The sequence below is a fragment of the Macaca fascicularis genome, chromosome 11 (genome assembly GCF_037993035.2).
Source record: "Macaca fascicularis isolate 582-1 chromosome 11, T2T-MFA8v1.1".
NCBI classification, from domain to species: Eukaryota; Metazoa; Chordata; class Mammalia; order Primates; family Cercopithecidae; genus Macaca; species Macaca fascicularis.
This window is the reverse complement of record NC_088385.1, coordinates 75509346-75529730: the sequence shown is the minus strand read 5'-3', so window position 1 is coordinate 75529730 and position 20385 is coordinate 75509346. Positions and strand designations below refer to the sequence as shown.

Below are 20385 nucleotides of genomic sequence, written 5' to 3'. Positions count from 1 at the left end.
CCTCCTGGGTTCAAGCGATTCTCCTGCCTCTGCCTCCCGAATAGCTGGGATTACAGGTATGCGCCACCATGCAGGGCTAATTTTGTATTTTTAGTAGAGACGGAGTTTCTCCATGTTGGTCAGGCTGGTCTTGAACTCCCAACCTCAGGTGATCCACTCGCCTCGGCCTCCCAAAGTGCTGGGATTACAGGGATGAGCCACTGCAATGGGCCGCTATTGTTTTTTAACTCCATGTAGTTTCTATAGTTCACCAAAAACTCAAAGAGATGACCTATAAATGTATGAATAATGTATGATTTCTTACACCGATTTTCTACTAGAAAAAAATCATACTTTTAGAATTGGATTTTGTCTTACAGTCATCTTTATTATACTTTATAAATGAGATTTCGTTTACATAAATCATCAGGAAGCTAAACTAAAATAGAAATGCTAGATTTAAATTCTAATTTGAATACTCTGATCAAAATAACAAATCTCACATTGGGAAACCATCTATCAGCAAGCAAAGAGCTACTACTGTGTGTCCTTCCTTAGAAGAATGAACACTGAGAACCCATAGCACATTTGCAGTACAGTAACAGCAATTCCTTTGTCATTATCACAGAACTTTAATTTTTATGTACTTTGCTGGGAATAACCAAACCATCCCATATATATATGTCCCACATATATATGAGATGGTGTATATATATATATAGAGAGAGAGAGAGACAGTCTTGCTCTGTTGCCCAGGCTGGAGTGCCGTGGTGCTATCTCGGCCCATTGCAAGCTCCGCCTCCCAGGCTCAAGCGATTCTCATGTCTCAGCCTCCCAAGTAGCTGGGATTACAGGTGTGCACCAGCACACCTGGCCAACCATCCCATACATTTCATACAATCATTTTTAAAAAGAAGCATGAACCATTTTGGTTTTAGATAATTAAGTTTTTTTTAAAGAGACACTTTAAAAAAAGTCATTATATGAATAAAATTTCCTTTGTGTTAATTCCGACAAATCATTCAATCATTGAATCAGTCACAAATTTTTTTGAAACGGAGTTTTGCTCTTGTTGCCCAGGCTGGAGTGCAATGGTACGATCTTGGCTCACCGCAACCTCCGCCTTCTGGGTTCAAGCGATTCTCCTGCATCAGCCTCCTGAGTAGCTGGGATTACAGGCACCCGCCATCACGCCTGGCTAATTTTGTATTATTAGTTGAGACGGAGTTTCTCCATGTTGGTCAGGCTGGTCTCGAACTCCTTTTCTCAGGTAATCCACTGGCCTTGGCCTCCCAAAGTGCTGGGATTACAGGCATGAGCCACCGCACCCGGCCCCAATTTTTTTTTTTTTTTTTTTTAGTAACTTGCACACTTAACCATATTTTTTATCTTCTTGGGACAACATTCTTTTCTCCACAAAAACCCAATTAAGGACGTTGTGCCAGTTTACTCTTACTTCCTTCCTGTTCACTGAGCTTAAAGTGGGTATAGGCGAGAATGCCAAATAATGTACATAAAATGCCAAGAGCCTGATTAATGGACAGTGGATCCTTAAATAAAACGTATCCTCCAAATAAAGTAATGCAGAACTTGAAGTGTCCAAACATGTTATAGCTGAGGTTTTTGGATAAGGATAAAAAGGAAGAATAAGATAGATGGTATATTTACACACACACTCACGCTACATAAAACAACTCAAAAGCAGCCCACCCCATGTAAAGAACAATGGGACCAGGCGTGGTGGATCATGCCTGTAATCCCTGCACTTTGGGAAGCTGAGGTGGTGGATCTCTTGATCCTGGGAATTTGAGACCAGCCTGGCCATCATGGTGAAACTCTTGTCTCTACAAAAAATACAAAAATTAGCTGGGTGTGGTGGCGCATGCCTTTAATCCCAGCTATTCAGGAGCCTGAGACAGGAGAATTGCTTGAACCCAGGTGGCGGAGGTTGCGGTGAGCCGAGATCGTACCACTGCACTCCAGCCTGGGCAACAAGAGAGAAACCTAGGAGTGAGCCAAGAATGCACAACTGCACTCTAGTCTGGGCAACAGAACAAGACTGTCTAAAAAAAGAGAATAATGGGAACTTCTTAGTTTCTTCAGGTAGGTTTTAGCGATTGATTAATCAGAGACACAAGACTGCCTCAACCATTCCTACTGACCTCCAAAAAAGAAAAGGGATACAATATAAAAGGAAAGACATTCAGAACAAGGTCCAGGGAAGATATTTTGTATAGCAATTTATAATTATGTTTTACAGTGGTGTTTCCTTGGGAAATGAAGTGAGAATAAGGTACCAGAGAGCTAACTTGAGTTTAGGAGGGAAAAGCGGGAGGGGGAGAGGGAGCAATACTGAGCACCAACTACACACCAAACACCATACTGGGCGATTTACATGAAATCTTCGAAGTTAGGCATCACGTTTACCTTCACTGCAGGCTCACTCTTCCTATTTACAGTTGTAGAGGCTCAGAGATTTTAAGTAACATGCCCCAGATTACAGAGCTAGTAAGTAGCAGAGTTGGAGTCCGCACATAAACAGGTCTATTTAACTCCAAAGCCCATGTTCTAATCCAAAATACTGCCAGTAACATGCCGCTGGATTAAGGTTTTTCCAAATCACTGTATATTTAAAAAGCAAACTAAATACACACACACCCCCTTTAAAAATTACCTGTGGCCATGCACGGTGGCTCACGCCTCTAATCCTAATCCCAGCACTTTGGGAGGCCAAGGTGGGTGGATCACCTGAGGTCAGGAGTTTGTGAGATCAGCCTGACCAACATGGAGAAACCCCATCTCTATTAATAATACAAAATTAGCCGGGTGTGGTGGTGCATGCCTGTAATCCCAGCTACTTGGGAGACAGGCAGGAGAATTGCTTGAACCCAAGAGGTGGAGGTTGCAGTGAGCCGAGATCACGCCACTGCACTCCAGCCTGGGCAAGAGTGAAACTCCGTCACACACACACACACACACACACACACACACACACACACACATACACGCACTTACTTATATTTAAATATAATTATTTTTTCTATATAAATGAGTACTTTCTTGTTCTTGAGATGTATGAGGTGTGCCTATGTGCTTTTCCTAATTACAACACTAGAAATAGCTACCACTCTGTGCCTCAGTTTCCTCACTATATAAAAGGGGAACAAAATAATACCTCCCAGGGTTACTGTAAGGATCAAATAATATACACGAAGCTTCTAGCATATAGTAAGCACCACATGTGCTAGCTATAATAATAGTTACCAAAAGCAGTACCTATGTGTCATAAACACCTGCTTGGAGCTTGACACATTCTCTCACATACAACCACCCAACATCATAGATCGCACTTCCTCCACTTCATACATTTCATAAGTGATCAGAGTGAGACCCTGAGAGTTCCCACACTAGTCAGGCCCACAGGTAGTGGCAGAGCTTGGTGTTCACACCTGGACCTGTCTGACCCCCAAGCCCACCTAAGCAGCCTGGAGGTTCCTGCTGGGCAGCAGCAGTGCCTCGGGAGAGCACGGGCCGTGTCCCCAGGTGCATGTGGTGGCTTGATCCCATGGAGGTGACTTCCTGAGACACAGAGGATCTTCCCAAGGTTACTGGCAATAATCATAATAAAATATGTTTTATTTTCAATTATGAGCTATCTTCATGTGCACTGGCTCTAACACTTTAAATTTCTTTACTCCTAGGCTTCTCTTTTAAGCATATTTATACTAGAAGGAAGTCAAATTTAAAGAAACTATTCATGAATCCTTTTGTAAAAACAACAAAAAAAAGAGCAGTCTACATGTGGTATTTCCAGTTCTACACTTTACTCCAGGCAGGCTGTCACCCCAACCTTCAGAATGTTCTGGTCAAACCCAGTGCCCTCCACCTCACTCAGCCCCTCATTGGTGACCAGTCTCCTTGAACTTGGCCTGCCAGCGGCATCTGACGCAGACACCGACCGCTCCTCCTCCTCCTCACTCTGGTTCTGTGCCACCCTCCTCCTTCCTTCCACCTCTAACTGCTCCTTCTCATCCTCCAGCTAGTTCCTCTCATCTCTCTGAATTCCAAATACTGGACTCAAACCCAACGCTCAGTCTTTGGACTTATTTTCTTCTACTTGTTTGCTTGGTAATCTCAACCAGTCTCACCACTTTAAACCACAGCTTCATACTTCTGACTCCTTGTGATGCCTCCTGCTGAGACGTCACCTTTGAACTCTGACTTGTTTATCCAAAACTGAGCACCTAGCTGGGCTCACACCTGTAATCCTAGCACTTTGGAAGGCCGAGGTGGGAAGAATGCTTGAACCCAACAGTTCGAGTTTGCAGTGAACCATGATCGTGCCACTTCACTCCAGCTTGGGTGAAGAGCAAGACCCTGTCTCAAAAACAAGAACAAAAAAATACTCCCCAAACTGAGCACCTGATCTTCCTCCCCAGCCCCAAACCTCCTTCTGGCTATCCTACCTCAGTTGATGGCAACTCTACTCTACCAGGTGCTCAGGTCAAAAACCATGTAAATCAGCCTTGTTTTCTCTTTCTCCACATCCAACTAGGCAGCAAAACCTGTTGGCTCTTCTTAGAAATATATCCAGAATCCAATCACTTCTCACTATATCCACTGCTACCATACTGGTAGCCACTATGACTTGTACATTGGAATATTGCAGCAGTCTCCTGACAGTTTCCTGTGCCTCTTACAGTCCAGTAGTTCTCAACCACGGGTGATTCTGCTTTGTGGGCAATCTTTGGAGGCATTTTTGGTTGTCACAATTGGGCAAAGGGTATGTATGCTACTGGCATCTGGTGGTAGAGCCCAGGCCTGCTGAAAACATCCTACAGTGTACTAAACAGGCCTGCACTAAGAACCGTCCAGCCCAGAAAGTCAACAGCCCAGAGGTTGAGAAATTCTTCTTTATTCTATTCTCAACACAGGAGCCCTGAGTGATTCTGTGATTTATTTTAAAAAACTTTTTGTAGCGTCAGGGTCTTACTATGTTGCCCAGACTGGTCTCGAACTCCTGGGCTCAAGGGATCCTCCTGTCTTGGCCTTCCAAAGTGTTGGAATGACAGGTGTGAGCCACTGCGCCCGGCCCACTGAGTGCTTCTATTAGAATGTATGTAAAATCATGTCGCTTCTCTGCTCAAAATGCTAATGGCTTCCCATCTTACTCAGTGGAACAGTCCTTACATAAACGCCCTACTCAATTCAGTTCTGTGTTACTTCTCAGCCTACCACATTCCCTCCTTTGCTCAACCTGCTCCAACCACACAGGCTTCCTTGGTTTTTTTAGGGCCTCGCACCTGCTGTTGCCTCGGCCTGGAATATTCTTCCCTCCTGATCTGCATGGAGCAACCGCATTTCCTTCAGGTCTTTACTCAAATGTCATCTTCCCACTAAGGCCTTCCTGACTAGCCCTGCCTAGAACTTCAGTGCTGTCTATGACATTTCACATTCTCTTCCCTGCCTTATTTTTACTCCTTGGCAGTTAACACTATCCCACACTGTAGTATATAAATATTTAATTGTTTTCTATTTCTAATCTTCCTCACCAGAATTCAAGCCTGTGAGAGCAAAGACTTCTGTCTATATGGTTCATTACTGTATCCCCAGTGCCTGGCACATAGTAGATGTTCAGTATATAAATATTTTTATATCAATGGTTTAGTGGGTATTCAATACTTACTGAATAAATTAATGTTTTAAATCAGAGCACACATTTGGATGTCTTGATTGGGTAGCATGATGTACAAATTTTGGGACTAGACTGCATGGGTTCAAATCTGGACATCCCATTTGTCAGCTGTGTGGCCTTAAGTGAGCTAGCTAACCTCTCTGTGCCTCTATTTCTTCTATAAACTAAAATGACAGACTCCACCTCACAGAGCTGCTGTGAGAATTAAATGGACTAATACATACAAAATATTTCTGACAGTATCTGACACAAAATAAATATTTGTTAAGTATTGGTTTTCTAAAAAACTTATCGTCATTGTTTTTTATTGATAGTTGGCAAATATCCTACTTATTTACTTCCTGGGGAAATTCATTCTCTGCATTTGCCTAAGGGTGGGGGCAGAGTGAAATGTGAAGAGAAACAGAATGACAAGCAGAATGGTATAAATGGACAGTTGAATTTGACCTTTAACATATAACTTCATTTCTTTTTTTTTTTTTTTTTGGTAGAGATAGGGTCTCCCTATGTTTCCCAGGCTGGTCTTGCACTCCTGAGCTCAAGTGATCCTCCTGCCTCGGCCTCCCAGTGTTGGAATTATAGGTGTGAGCCATAGTGCCCGGCCAATGACTTCATTACTTGACTTGAAATAATATTGAGAAAAACAGGCACACCCATATCCAAATAAGTACAAACACATACTCCATAGCCAGATGCCAGTGGCCTGAAATTATCTTTTGTTATTTGTTAACCATTCCTTTACTTTGTTACTATAAATACCTGAACATGGTTTGAAAATCCAAACCTCCACCTCATTATTCATTCAAAAAATATTTATTTAATCTCACTGTCTGTAAGAAATGGTACTCTGAATTAATTTTTGTAAGGGAAAAGGTCATCTATTACATAAGAAAATTCAAAAACATTCATGACACAAAAAGCTAACCCATTTCCTCAGTTCATATTTCTTTCTTTTTTTTTTTTTTGAGACATAGTCTTGCTCTGTTGCCCAGGCTGGAGTACAGTGGCACAATCTTGGCTCTCTTTAACCTGTGACTCCCCAGTTCAAGCAATTCTTGTGCCTCACCCTCCTGAGTAGCTGGGATTACAGGCGTGCACCACCTTACCCAGCTAATTTATATATATATATATATATATATATTTTTTTTTTTTGAGACAGAGTCTCGCTCTGTCGCCCGGGCTGGAGTGCAGTGGCCGGATCTCAGCTCACTGCAAGCTCCGCCTCCCGGGTTCACGCCATTCTCCTGCCTCAGCCTCCCGAGTAGCTGGGACTACAGGCGCCCACCACCGCGCCCGGCTAATTTTTTGTATTTTTTTTAGTAGAGACGGGGTTTCACCGTGTTAACCAGGATGGTCTCGATCTCCTGACCTCGTGATCCGCCCGTCTCGGCCTCCCAAAGTGCTGGGATTACAGGCTTGAGCCACCGCGCCCGGCCTGCTAATTTATATATTTTTTGTAGAGACAGGGTTTCACCATGTTATCCAGGCTGGTCTTGAACTCCTGGCCTTAAGTGATCCACCTGCCTTAGCCTCCTGAAGTGTTGGGATTACAGGTGTGAGCCACCACACTCACCCTTTCAGTCATATTTCTTTAAAATCCTATTGTGTGTAAAGATACAGTAAAAGGCTAAAAATAACTCTCTCTACTCAATGTAGGCCGTGCAATAGTGTGAGATTCAAATAAGGTAATGAATGTGAAAGTTTTGGAGAATATAAAAGACGATGCATTTGTAAGTTATATGAAAAGGATACGTGACAGGTGAAGTGTTCCCAATGATCCAATAAATTGATAAGTTCACCATGAAAGCTATTACTCCAGATAGCAGCACCATAAGCTACAAATAAAACAAAAGAACCATTAATGCAAAGCAATCCAATCATTATAGTCATCAAGCAAAGATACATTTCATTCGGCATTTTAAAAAATTCAAATATCAACCATTAATAAATAAGATTAGAAAGAGAATTTGGGAGACAGTAAGAATTGCAAGTAAAAAGGCAGAATGAACAGTGTTTAGAAAAAAATGTAATTTTTTCCACAAGAATCAATGAAAAATACTGCAATAACATCCTTTCTGTGATTGTGAATTTCCAGGTTAATTTTTCTTATTAATCTAAAGAAAAGTATACATATGCATTATTATTATTATAAATCAGACAATAAAGAAAAGCAGAAAGAATATAAGGAATTCTTATAATCCCAACCATCCACACATTAACATCTTAATTGCTCTTTTTTTTTTTTTTTTTTTTAAATGGAGTCTCACTCTGTCACCCAGTCTGGAGTGCAGTGGTGCAATCTCGACTCACTGCAACCTCCGCCTCCCAGGTTCAAGTAATTCTTCTGCCTCAGCCTCCCCAGTAGCTGGGATTACAGGCCCATGCCACCACACCCAGCTACTTTTTTTTGTATTTTTTGATAGAGATGGGGTTTTACCATGTTGGCTAGGCTGGTCTCGAACTCCTGACCTCAGGTGATCTGCATGCCTTGGCCTCCCAAAAGTGCTGGGATTACAGGCCTGAGCCATTGCACCTGGCCTCATTTTTATTTTTATGTAACTCAATAAGCATTCATTGGATATCTACAAAGATAGGCCAGGCCTTGTGAGGAATGCAATATGTACAAAGTTCCTGCCCTCAAAGAGCTTACAAACTACTTGAGGACATAATAAAAATCACGATGATCACAGCTTACACTTACATAACACTTATTATGCACCAATAATTGTTCTGTTTTACATATATTCACTCATTTAATTTTCACGTACATCCACAAAGTAGATGTAAAAATATTATTCCTTTTTATAGATAACTTGGCTGGAAACAGGGGGACAAATGGGTTGGAACACTATATACACATACAATGTTCTGTTCAAATCTATCCCATAATTTTATCCAACAAATTATAGAATCATTTTGTTTCTCAATTTAGATAAAATAATATCCATGATCTAAACTATTAAGAAGTTTAAGTTCCGAAGAAAACATGTCATATTTGAAGATGCTTTTTGTCTTATGTAGGGTTTTGTTATTTTGTTTTGTTTTTTGTAAAGACAGGTTTTTACCATGTTGCCCAGGCTGGTCTCAAACACCTGGGCTCAAGCGATCCTCCCATCTTGGCCTCCCAAAGTGTTGGGATTATAGGCATGAGCCACTGTGCCCAGCCCCATCTAGGTTTTATCAGTGTTAAAATCAGTGCAGTCTTAAGAAGACCAGAGGAATTGGATTTGTGTCCTACTTAGGTAAATATAGTAATACCTCATTTAATTTACAATAGTGAGGTCTATTAAATAGCCAACATAGAGAAATTTGCTTAGAGATTTTAAAAAGAGTTTCTAGAAATATATCTAAAATATATCATTGCTAATTTTATTGAGTTCACAGAATGCTGCATACCTATTTCTTGATACTTGGCACATCACATCACTAAAAACACAATTACTCTACTTTGTTAGGGACTTTGAAGAATATAAAGTAGTTCCATGTTGAAGAGGAGTGGTAAGAGTGGGCATCCTTGTCTTGTTCCATTTCTCAAATGGAATGCTTTCAACTTTTCCCCATTCAGTATTATATTGACTGTGGGTTTGTCATAGATGGCTCTTATTACATTAAGGTATGTTCTTTGTATGCCGATTTTGCTGAGGGTTTTAATCATAAAGCGATGCTGGATTTTGTCAAATGCTCTTTCTGCATCTATTGAGATGATCATGTGATTATTTATTTATGTATTATTTATTTATGTATTTATTTATTTTGGAGTCTTGATCTGTCGCCCAGGCTGGAGTGCAGTGGCACGATCTCAGCTCACTGTAAGCTCCGCCTCGCGTGTTCACGCCATTCTCCTGCCTCAGCCTCCCGAGTAGCTGGGACTACAGGTGCCTGCCACCACACCTGGCTAATTTTGTTTTTGTATTTTTAGTAGAGAAGGGGTTTCACCGTGTTAGCCAGGATGGTCTCGGCTAGTCTCGATCTCCTGACCTCGTGATCTGCCCGCCTCAGCCTCCCAAAGTGCTGGGATTACAGGCGTGAGCCACCACACCTGGCTGATCATGTGATTTTTGTTTTTAATTCTGTTTATGTAGTGTATCACATTTATTGACTTTAGTATGTTAAACCATCCTTGCATCCCTGGTATGAAACCCGCTTGATCATGGTGGATTATCTTTTTGATATGTGACTGGATTCAGTTAGCTAGCATTTTGTTAAATTTTAGCATCTATGTTCATCAAGGATATTGGTCTTCAGTTTTCTTTTTTGGTTGTGTCCTTTCCTGGTTTTGGTATTAGAGTAATGCTGGCTTTATATGCAAAAAAAAAAGTTAGTTGACACAATGCTCTACTTTGAGTCAAGGACGCCTCCTAGGGACATTAAGGAATGAAGATGACTTTCCCTTACACTAAATGGCCTCAGCCTTCTGTGGTCTTGGTTTCTTTGACTTTTTTTTTTTTAAATGGCTTTTCTGCTGCTGTCCTCATTTTACAACCTGTTAGAAGGCGACCAAAAAAATCCTCTCTCCTTGTAGCATAAGGTCTCCAGGATGCAATGGTTTGAAACCAGATAACCAGGATGGCTATTTTGTAAAGTAAGTGGAAGTATTATCTGACAGATGGTCCAATGACTTCTACTTTAGAAAAAAACTGTATATGCTAAAATATATAAATTTGAAACCACTACTGGTCTACTTAACAGGAAGCAGAGCAGAGCACTGGAGAATATAGACTTTGGACCCAGAAGGCATGGATCCAAATTGTGGCTCTGCTTATTAGCTGTGGGATTGCGAGCCAGTTACTAACTCTCTATCTCTCGGTTTCCTTATCAGTAAAAATAATAACAATAGTGATATAGTTTGGATGTCTGTTCCCTCCAAATCTCATGTTGAAATTTGATCACCAATGTTGGAGGTGAGGCCTAGTAGAAGGTGTTTGGGTTATGGGGGTGGATCCCTCATGAATGGCTTGGTGCCCTCCCCAGGGGTAATGAGTTCTTGCTCTATTAGTTCTCATGAAGGCTAGTTGTTTAAAAGACACTGGCATCTCCTCCCCTCTCCCTCTTGCTCCCTCTCTTGCCATGTGACATGCCTGCTTCCCCTTCGCCTTCCACCGTGATTGTAAGCTTCCTGAGGCCCTCACTAGAAGCAGATGCCAGCACTAATGCTTCTTGTACTGTCTGCAGAATGATAAGCCAAAATAAACCTCTTTTCTTTATAAATTACTCAGTCTCAGGTATTATTTTATAACATCATAAAATGGACTAATACAAATAGTATTAGTATAGCATCAACCTAATAAAGTTATGAAAATTAAATAAGTTAATATTTACACAGTGCTTTGAATAGTGCCGGGAAGAGAAGAGGGGCTATATAGGTGCTTAATAAATTGATGCGACCAACAAAAAAGACATTCCCACTAACTGTGTTCCAAGAGTTGTGGGAACTCTTGTCGGAAGCAGGAATTCCTGATAAGTAAGGTGTTATGGACTGAATGTTTGTGTCCCCCCAAAATTCCTATGTTGAAATCCTCACCCGCAGTGTGATGGTATTGGGAGGTGGGGCCTTTGGGAAGTGACTATGGCATAAGGGTAGAGCCTTCATGAATGGGATTAGTCCCTATGATAAGAAGAGATACGAGAGAGCTTGCTTCTCCTCTTCCTTGTTGTCAGATGAGCATACGGCAAGAAGAATGCCATCTATAAAGCAGGAAAACGGCCTTTACCAAGAACCCAACCATACCGGCAGCCTGATCTCAGACTTCCAGACTTCAGAACTGTGAGAACCGAGTATCTGTTGTTTAAGCCACCCAGTCCATTGTAGTTTTGTTATAGCAGCCTGAACTGAGACATAGGAGGATTATACATTCTAACTTAAAATGTCCCCAAAGTATTAGTCCCAGCTGCGCGGGAGGCTGAGGTTGGGGGATCACTTGAGCTCAGGAGCTTGAGGCCAGGCTGGGCAATATAGCCAGGCCCTGTCTCTAAAAAATAAAAGTCCCCAAAATACGTATGTCCTTGATTTGCCAATTCCACTCCTGGGACTCATTTCCATAGGAAAAAAGGTATCAGTACATGAGGACACATGATGTACAAGGATGTTTATCACAGTATTGTTCATAGTGGTAAAGAACTGGAAAAAAGTGAATATGCAAAGGGGCTATTATACTGACACTGGCTGGGCGCAGTGGCTCACGTCTGTAATCCCAGCACTTTGGGAGGCCCAGGTGGGTGGATCACTTGAGGTCAGGAGGTTAAGACCAGCCTGGCCAACATGGTGAAACCCCATCTCTACCAAAAATACAAAAAAATTAGCCAGGTGTGGTGGCTCACACCTGTAATTCCAGCTACTTGGGAGGCTGAGGCACAAGAATCACTTGAACCCGGGAGGTGGAGGTTGCAGTGAACAGAGAGCATGCCACTGCACTACAGAGTGAGACTCTGTCTCAAGACAAAACAACAACAAAACATACAGACACTGAAAAGAATGCTTTAGAGAGATTTTTAGGAGATATTATTAAGTCAGAAAAGCAAGATACAGAAAAGCATATGTGATAGGATTCTACTTTTGTCAAAGAAACAGATGTGGCTGGGTGTGGTGGCTCATGCCTGTAATCCTAGCACTTTGGGAGGCTGAGGCGGGAGGACCTGAGATAAAGAGATCGAAACCATCCTGGCCAACATGGTGAAACCCAGTCTCTATTAAAAATACAAAAATTAGCTGGGCATGGTGGTGTGCGCCTGCAGTCCCAGCTACTCGGGGGTCAGAGGCAGGAGAATTGCTTGAACCCGGGAGGTGGAGGTTGCAGTGAGCCAAGAATTGCACCACTGCACTCCAGTCTGGGTGACAGAGTGAGACGCCATCTCAAAAGAAAGAAAAAAAAAAGAAATAGATGTTTAATTGGGGTGTGTGTGTGTGTGTGTGTGTGTGTCTGTGTGTGTGTGTTTATATGGATATATATGGCATGGAGAAAAATATGGAAGAACAAGCACTTAGAATATTAACATGACTTCAAGGGACATGGATTAGGGAGTAATGGAATGTGGAAGAGTGTATAGCTAGGAAGGCTGGGGAAGAGGAATCCACAATAAAAACAGCATCTATGATATCATTCCATATCTAAAATTATACACACATGCATGTGTACCTATGTGTTTATACAAAAGAGATCCATGAAATGATGCTCACCAAAATGGTAACGGTAATTACTTTAGTGTGATAGCGTTCCAGGGGCCCTTCACTTTCTTTTGTTGTTGTTTTGGTTTGGTTTTCTTTTGAGACAGGGTCTCCCTCTGTTGCCCAGGCTGAAATGCAGTGGTGCTATCTTGGCTCACTGCAGCCTCGACCTCCTGGGCTCAAGTGATCCTCCTACCCCAGCCTCCCAAGTAGCTGGGACCATAGGCATGTGCTACCATGCCTGGCTAATTTTTTGATTTCTTTTTTGAGACAGAATCTTGCTCTGTGGCCCAGGCTGGAGTGCAGTGGCACGGTCTTGGCTCATTGCAACCTCCACCTCCCAGGTTCAAGCAATTCTCGTGCCTCAGCCTCTTGAGTAGCCTGCCTTGGTCTCCCAAAGTGCCGGGATTATAGGCATGAGCCACCGCACCCAGCCTCAGCTAATCTTTTTGTATTTTTAGTAGAGACCAGATTTCGCCATGTTGGCCAGGCTGGTCTTGAACTCCTGAGCTCAAGTGATCCATCCGCCTCAGCTTTCCAAAGTCCCGGGATTACAGGCATGAGCCATCACACCCAGTCAATTTTTAAATTTTTTTGTAGAGATGAGGTCTTCCTATGTTGCCCAGGTTGGTTTAAAACTCCTGAGCGTAAACGATCTGCCCACTTTATCCTCCCAAACTGCTGGGATTACAGGAGTGAGCCACTGTGCCTGGCCCCTTCACTTTCTTTATATTTTTACATGTGTTCAAAATCGACATAGTGATTATAAAGCTATGTTTTCACTGTAAAAAAAGTTTAACTTAACCTAAATGTCCAAATTATTTGTGGGCTCTAGCTTGACATGGTCAGTACAGTAACCAGGCATCAGAAGACATTAATTGTAGTTCTGCTTTTGCCACTAAGTAGCTGCCTCACTCTAGGCAAGTACCTTCACCTTTGTGTGCCTCAATTTCTTCATCTGAAAAAGAATCCTTACCTTACCTCCTTATATGGTGATTACGAAGATAAATGTGAGAATGGATCGGACATAGTGCTCTGAAAACTAAAAATTATATTAATAATGGAGGAGTTATTATTATACTGTTTCTTAGATATCAAAACAATTAGAACTTACCAAAGCAGAAACTGACCAGGGACCAAATATTCCTCCTTCTCCAAACACCGGCTCAAAGAAGGGCACAGCGACCAGCAACATGGCAGATGACATCGGAGCCTGGTAGTACAGCAGCTGCATTGAGTTCACTTGTAATTCATGCTGTTTGGCTCCTACCCACTGAAAATTAGGAGATAAAACATGTCTGGCACAAAAGAAATAGTATCACTTAATCAAAGATGCAACAACTAGAGTCACAAAGATGGGAATGTGGGGTATAGACTAGGAGAAGATAAAATGTCTATTATTCTACAGGATTTCAAAGACCAGTAAGCTATATGAATGCCCTTTAAGCACCATGGATGAAAATAGCTCTATAAATTTAATTTCTGATAATCTAGCTTCTTCTCAATTCTTAGAAGGGGGAGAAAAGTCCTCTATTTCCTTCTACCTGATCCTAGTAAACAGGGAAAAATAAACGCACATGAGGGCCTACAAGGATAAAAGATCTTGGGAAAATAAGCGAAAAATGGAAATTCAGGTGCTTAGGAATACAGATGCAGTGTTGGACTTCATTTCTTTCTAAAAATGGCAAAAATTTAAAAATGTAAGACAGGGGCCAGGAGCAGTGGCTGACACCTGTAATCCCAGCATTTTGGGAGGCCGAGGCAGGCAGATAACCTGAGGTCAGGAGTTCGAGACCAGCCTGGCCAATATGGTGAAACCCTATCTCTACTAAAAATACAATTAGCCAGGTATGGTGGTGCACGCCTGTGGTCCCAGCTACTCGGGAGGCTGAGCAGAAGAACCAAGGAGGCAGAGGTTGCAGTGAGCTGAGATTGCGCCACCGCACTCCAGCCTGGGTGATAGAGCAAGACTCTGTCTAAAAAAAAACAAAGGAAGACAGAGGTTGGGGGGACAGGATGACAATGGGGCATGGGGCAGGTTAGAGATGGCTGCCAATGTGTGTGGCTTGAAAAGGTATGTGGTCTTGTCAGTTGCTTTGGAGAACCCAATCAATGGTAGAAGACATTGTCCTCTCTCTGGATGACTTTTCTGTGGATACTATTCCTCATCCCCCACCAATACACCTAGATACATTGGATAATCACTAACCCTAAAATACCGTACCATTCAGTAGAAACAACATCTCAAGACCTCAAATCCCATTTGTCCACAAAATGCTTCACAAATATAACTGAAAAAGAGGCTCTGAAGAAGCTCTAACAGGACTGTTTGGATCACATCTGGCAAGAACAGCTAGGCTTTTGAATGACTTCTACATACGTCTTGTTCCTGTAGGTCTGGGTATCTTGTTACATAAACTCTAAGTCTATAGAAATTCATCAAGACAAAAATAGAAGAGCAGGGAATTTGAACCATACTCCTGCCAGCTTTAACTAAGAGTTCTCTGTGAATGTGAAGGACAAAGAACTGATTCTTCTAAGCTGCCTGCTCCTCGGGGCACAGCAACGAGCAAAAATGGATACAGAGGGTGTGTGCTCACCCCACTTTCCTTTCGCAGCCTCTCCAGGCAGCTGTGTGTCTTGGCCACAGGACTGCCTGGAACAGCAGGGGCTCTGAAGCCTCCACTGTTCCTCAATGCAGCACAGCCTGGCTCCTGCCACCACCCCTCCAATGCTCTCCTAAGGGCACCATGACCTCCATGGCCATGTCCAGACTCCCTGTGGCCCTTCCAGCGAGCCCTCTTTGCAGAACCTGCAAATTTTGCTTGGAAGAACTACCCTCCGGTTTACACTCCTCCCTCACTGCCTCCTGCACTTAGTTTTTAAGGCAGATGTCTGCCTTCCTCTTTATTGCCCTGACTGATGTCTTTTACTATTTGCTGAGATCTACTGTTCTTCCCTCATCCCTTAAGCATCCTTAACCTTGTATTAGCCAGTCTCCTGGCCATCTCTACTTATATAATCTGCAGGAACTTGTTTAAAATCAACTGGTGCCTTTCTTCCACAAATGGGCTCCTCTTGCGTGGTTCCAATAATTGATGATATAATCCCCCTCAGGGATCAGAGCCTTACTTTCTTCACTCTCACATTCAATCAGGTTCTCCCATGTGTTCCCCAAAAGGCCCCTGGAGTGCCTTTTAACCTTTCCCTGTCCATTCCCACTGCCCTAGCCCAGGCCCTTCCTGCTTGTCCCGTGAAGCACAGGTAGGTTCCTGACTGCTCTGCCTTTCACCCTTCCTTCCCTTTTACCCACCCTTCCTTGCCATCAGTTGCTTTTCTAAAGGGGAACGATCAAGTCAGTCCCTGTCTGAACCCCTCTCCTGGTGCGTGCTCAATAAAGACACACTTCCTTAGTATGCCTTCACGACCCTGACATCTGACTGCCTAGCCTTACCAAACAAATCAAGTTCTCCGAAACTGCTCCAGACTTTCACGCACACTGCAAGGAAAAGACCAGCTGTCCTTTATTGCTGAGCTCATTTCTGTGTGCCCTTCCATTTAAATGGTTAACTTTTCTGTAAAGTCTTACCTCACCGCCCCTCTTTTAGAGCTGCCACTTCCTCCTTGGTGTTCCTCAGAACTTTCCTCCTACCTTGGGGTACATATGCTATTGTGACCAGCTGTCTCCATGTGTTTCTACACTGCTGGACTGTAGCTGCTTTTCATCTTTGTATCCTCAACGGTGAACATAATGCAGAAAAGATGTCTGCTGAATGAATGAGTGAGCCAACTATCTTTCTACAACTCAAGCTAATAGCTGGTCACTTGTCTTTTAACTCCTTTTAATGTATCCAGCAGTATAAGAGAAACAACATAGAAATTATGCCAAGATACATTGGGCAGATACAACTTTAAGAGGAATGTTTTGGGAATATACCTATTTTGTAATAATACCTTTACCATTTACTGATAAGAAACCGTCCATTAATCTACAATCATTCCTTGGTCAATCTCATTTCAAATATCTACCTTAGGGATATAGAACCTTTGATTCTAATCTATAGCAATTTTGAGACTTGTGTGAACAAAAATGGTCATAGTGACAGAGATGGTGAGTACTCTGAATCCATTACATATAAGGAGTACAATTTCTTGCTCTGTTTAATAGCCTATACTAGGCAAAAACAAGTGCATTTAACAAGAAAGATGAATAGGAATGTTCACTAGCCTCATCTTTTATTTAAACTGCTTCTCTGTCACTAGAAAATGTATTTCACTGCAGAATATTTTCAAACACCATCTCTGACATGATCACTACTAGAATGTTTAAGATGCCAGGGCTCTATTACTGAACTCCTAACATTTCTAACAGAAATGCCTTAGTTTAATAACCAGTGGATGTTTGTGAAAAAAGTAAAATTGGTTACACATTTTGGCTTTGATTTCCCATACAGGCACACACAGAATTTCCAGACCAAGGTTTTCAGTATAGAGAGAATATCGTTTCACTGTCCCCTACAGCAAGTTATTTTTTCTCCACTACATAAGAAACAAAAACCATACTTGTTAGGTTTTATGGTAATGAAGTAACTGAATCCATGAACACATTTTTAATGAATATCTGCTATAGGCAAGGCACTGTGCTTGCACAAATGGTAAAATATTCATTGATATAAATTACTCTATTATATTAATATAATAATAATCTATATTAGACAAATTATTAAAAGCCAATAAACAAGTACAACAGCAGTATAATTTCTGAGGCAAAAAAATCTAAAAATCTGAAATTTTTCTTTACTGTTCAGATTTCTGGAAGTATACTCACTCCTTCACAACAATGTTAAAAGTAAAGAGTACACAAAAAACATAAACAAACTTAGGAAGTATAAAGTCTTACTACATATTTTGTAAAGATTTCCCAGAAAATAACTTCACCCCAAGCTGAGACTGTTAAGCATGGATATTATACACTTACAAACAGGTAGGTATTTGGTCAGCATCACACACCCAAGTTTCTCTGTCTCCTTTCTTCTCTTCACCTTGAGTCAACTTAAGCAATTACGCTTTCTTCCCAACAGTCTATTGTCTCTATACTGTATTTTCTAAACCTTGGAATACAGCTTCAAAATTTATGAAATCTGCTAAAAAGGCACATAAAGAAAAAAAAAATTACCAACCACTTGATAAAGGGATGTAACTAAAACACCAAGAGCAGCAAACACCATTCCAAGGAAATTAAACTTCACATCGTAATAAGAATTTAGGATTACACCTAAAGTTATAGGAATCTGTAACGAAAAAGAGGTAAATGTTGTTCAGATTAAATTCAAGAGACAAAAATTTAGTATTCCTTTCACAATGTCTTACAAGGCTAATGATAAACACATAACTGGGAAACAATGAACCTGTATAAATGTTTTCTTTTTTCACTTGGGAAAACTGGTTGTTAATCCTATTTCCTAAACGTGAAATATGATAAATCTATATTGATATTCACATTTAATTCTATTTTAAATTTGTGGTAAATATATTGCACTTTGCAAGAAAATACCACATGAATACAAAGGTGAGTAAATGGATCCCCGAAATAGTGTCTAAACAGCATAAGCATAAATATAAAACAATAAAAGCATAAAGACTTTAAATATAAGGCCAGGCACGGTGGCTCACACCTGTAACCCCAGAGCTTTCGGAGGCCAAGGCGTGCAGATCACCTGAGGTCGGAGTTTGAGACTAGCCTGACTAACATGGAGAAAACCCGTCTCTACTATAAAGTTAGCCGGGCGTGGTGGCGCATGCCTGTAATCCCAGCTACTTGGGAGGCAAAGGCAGGAGAATCGCTTGAACGCGGGAGGCGGGGGTTGCGGTGAGCGGAGATCGCGCCATTGCACTCCAGCCCGGGCCACAAGAGTGAAACTCCGTCTCAAAAACAAACAAACAAACAAAAAAATAAAATAAAAAAAAAAGAAAGAAAAAGTAAGAAGACCTTAAATATACTAAGTTACTAAGTGCTAAAATTGAGTCCACCTCCTTTTATTTAAAGTTGCAGACAGCTCGGCAGTATGGTGCTGCAGACATTTTGAGACCTACTTTATGCTAAATCTCTTCACATTTTATCATACACGATTTGATTCCCCTAGGGGAGAAAGGCTGTTTTTCAGTTTGAGCTTTTGCAGGTACTCTGATAACACTGGACTGTACCACACAATAGTTTTTCTTATCGATCACAGCATTTAACGATTTCCATCAAATGGCAGCTACTAAAACTCACACAAGCCCACTCTTCTGGGTTGACAAGATGGCCTTTTCCCCCTCCCCAAAATAAGCCTGAAACTTCACTGGCTCACAGATGACTCATTTGTGGATTTCAAGATGAAGGGAAAGACCAGTGTGCGTTCGAATTTCCCGGGGCCAGTGCAGGAGGTGGGTCGGGAGAGCCGCGCCTTGGCAAGCTGAAGCTACTCACCAACGTGAGCTGGATTCTGGTGGAGAAGGTTTTCTGGTAGCAGAAGGTCTGGATGGCTATGATCACCGGCGTGGTCATGGCCTTGGCCAGCTGATAGGTGCCTATAGTGTTGTTCTGCAAGGAAAGGTTAGTGAAGACCACAAAGCCACAGAAGCTGAGGGCCAGGAGGAGGAGCTTGGAGGGCGGCAGACTTTTGGGGGCAAAGATGTCCAGCTTCTGGCAGATATACAAGCCCAGCCAGGTGACTACGAAGTGCACCAGGGTCAGGCTCATGTTGGGGAAGCCGTGGTGCACATAAATCCATTTGTTGAGGAACACAATGCAGATGGACACCAGCAGGTTGAACAGGAGCCCGGCGGCGATTCGCCCGTGGCCCCGCATTCGGTCCACCAGCGATGCCATGATCCCCGCGAAGCCGGGGCCGTTTAGCCTCAGAAGGGGCGCCTGGCCTGTCTCCAGTTGCCCTTCTCCTCCACCGCCGCGTCCTCGCAGACGCCAACCTCACCGTCTGACCCAGGAGTGGCATGCACAGATCAACCTGGGCGAGCAGCACTCTTAACAGACGACACACGCCCCGCCGCCGCCCTGTAAGCCAGCGAGGACGCGGCAGCACGTCCCACGCCCCGCCCATCTCCGCCTGCGGCCACGTGACCCGGGGCTCCGGTGCCTCCGCCCCGGAGCCGCGGGCTGAACGGCCGCTACCCTGCGCAGGCGCGCTGAGCCCTGGGCGCGCGACGCTCGCGTCTTTGTCCTGTCCTCTGGGTCCCCAGCCCCCTTGGTCACCTAACGCCTACCTGACTAGACCAATCTAGGACCCCTTTCTTGATGTTTGTTTCCCGTGTGTCACTGACCCGATTTGCTAGACAACTTCTCTCTGGCTGTGCAGACACTGTTAGCCAATTTTACCTATTAAATGCTGAGCAAATTTAGCCCTCGCCAGAGGGGGAAAGAACTTATCGAAAGCATATTTTTATTTTTTGTTTTTCGAGAAAGACATTCCAAATCTACTTTCCAACAGACAGCATCATCGGGTATAACTACAAGGGTTTCTCCTTAGATCATACATTCACAAAGCATTAT

At 42.6% G+C, this 20385-nt stretch overlaps 1 protein-coding gene across 3 annotated transcripts; it reads right to left on the bottom strand.

Moving 5' to 3' along the window:
* Positions 1-346: 346 nt before the first annotated feature.
* On the bottom strand, positions 347-19918 carry SLC35E3 (solute carrier family 35 member E3). Of its 3 annotated transcripts, none has more exons than XM_005571497.4 (5): positions 19306-19918; positions 18017-18127; positions 13951-14109; positions 7427-7509; positions 347-1593 (listed from the first exon to the last, which is right to left on the bottom strand). In XM_005571497.4, the coding sequence occupies exons 1-5, from the start codon at positions 19705-19707 to the stop codon at positions 1407-1409; spliced, it is 942 nt and encodes a 313-aa protein (XP_005571554.1). In that variant the 5' UTR covers positions 19708-19918; the 3' UTR covers positions 347-1406. The 3 variants fall into 3 exon arrangements, 2 of the variants coding, with proteins under 2 accessions (XP_005571554.1, XP_015286669.1); XR_012420446.1 differs by having other exon boundaries at positions 1318-1593; positions 17815-18127; XM_015431183.3 differs by lacking the exon at positions 347-1593 and adding an exon at positions 6140-6296.
* Positions 19919-20385: the final 467 nt, after the last annotated feature.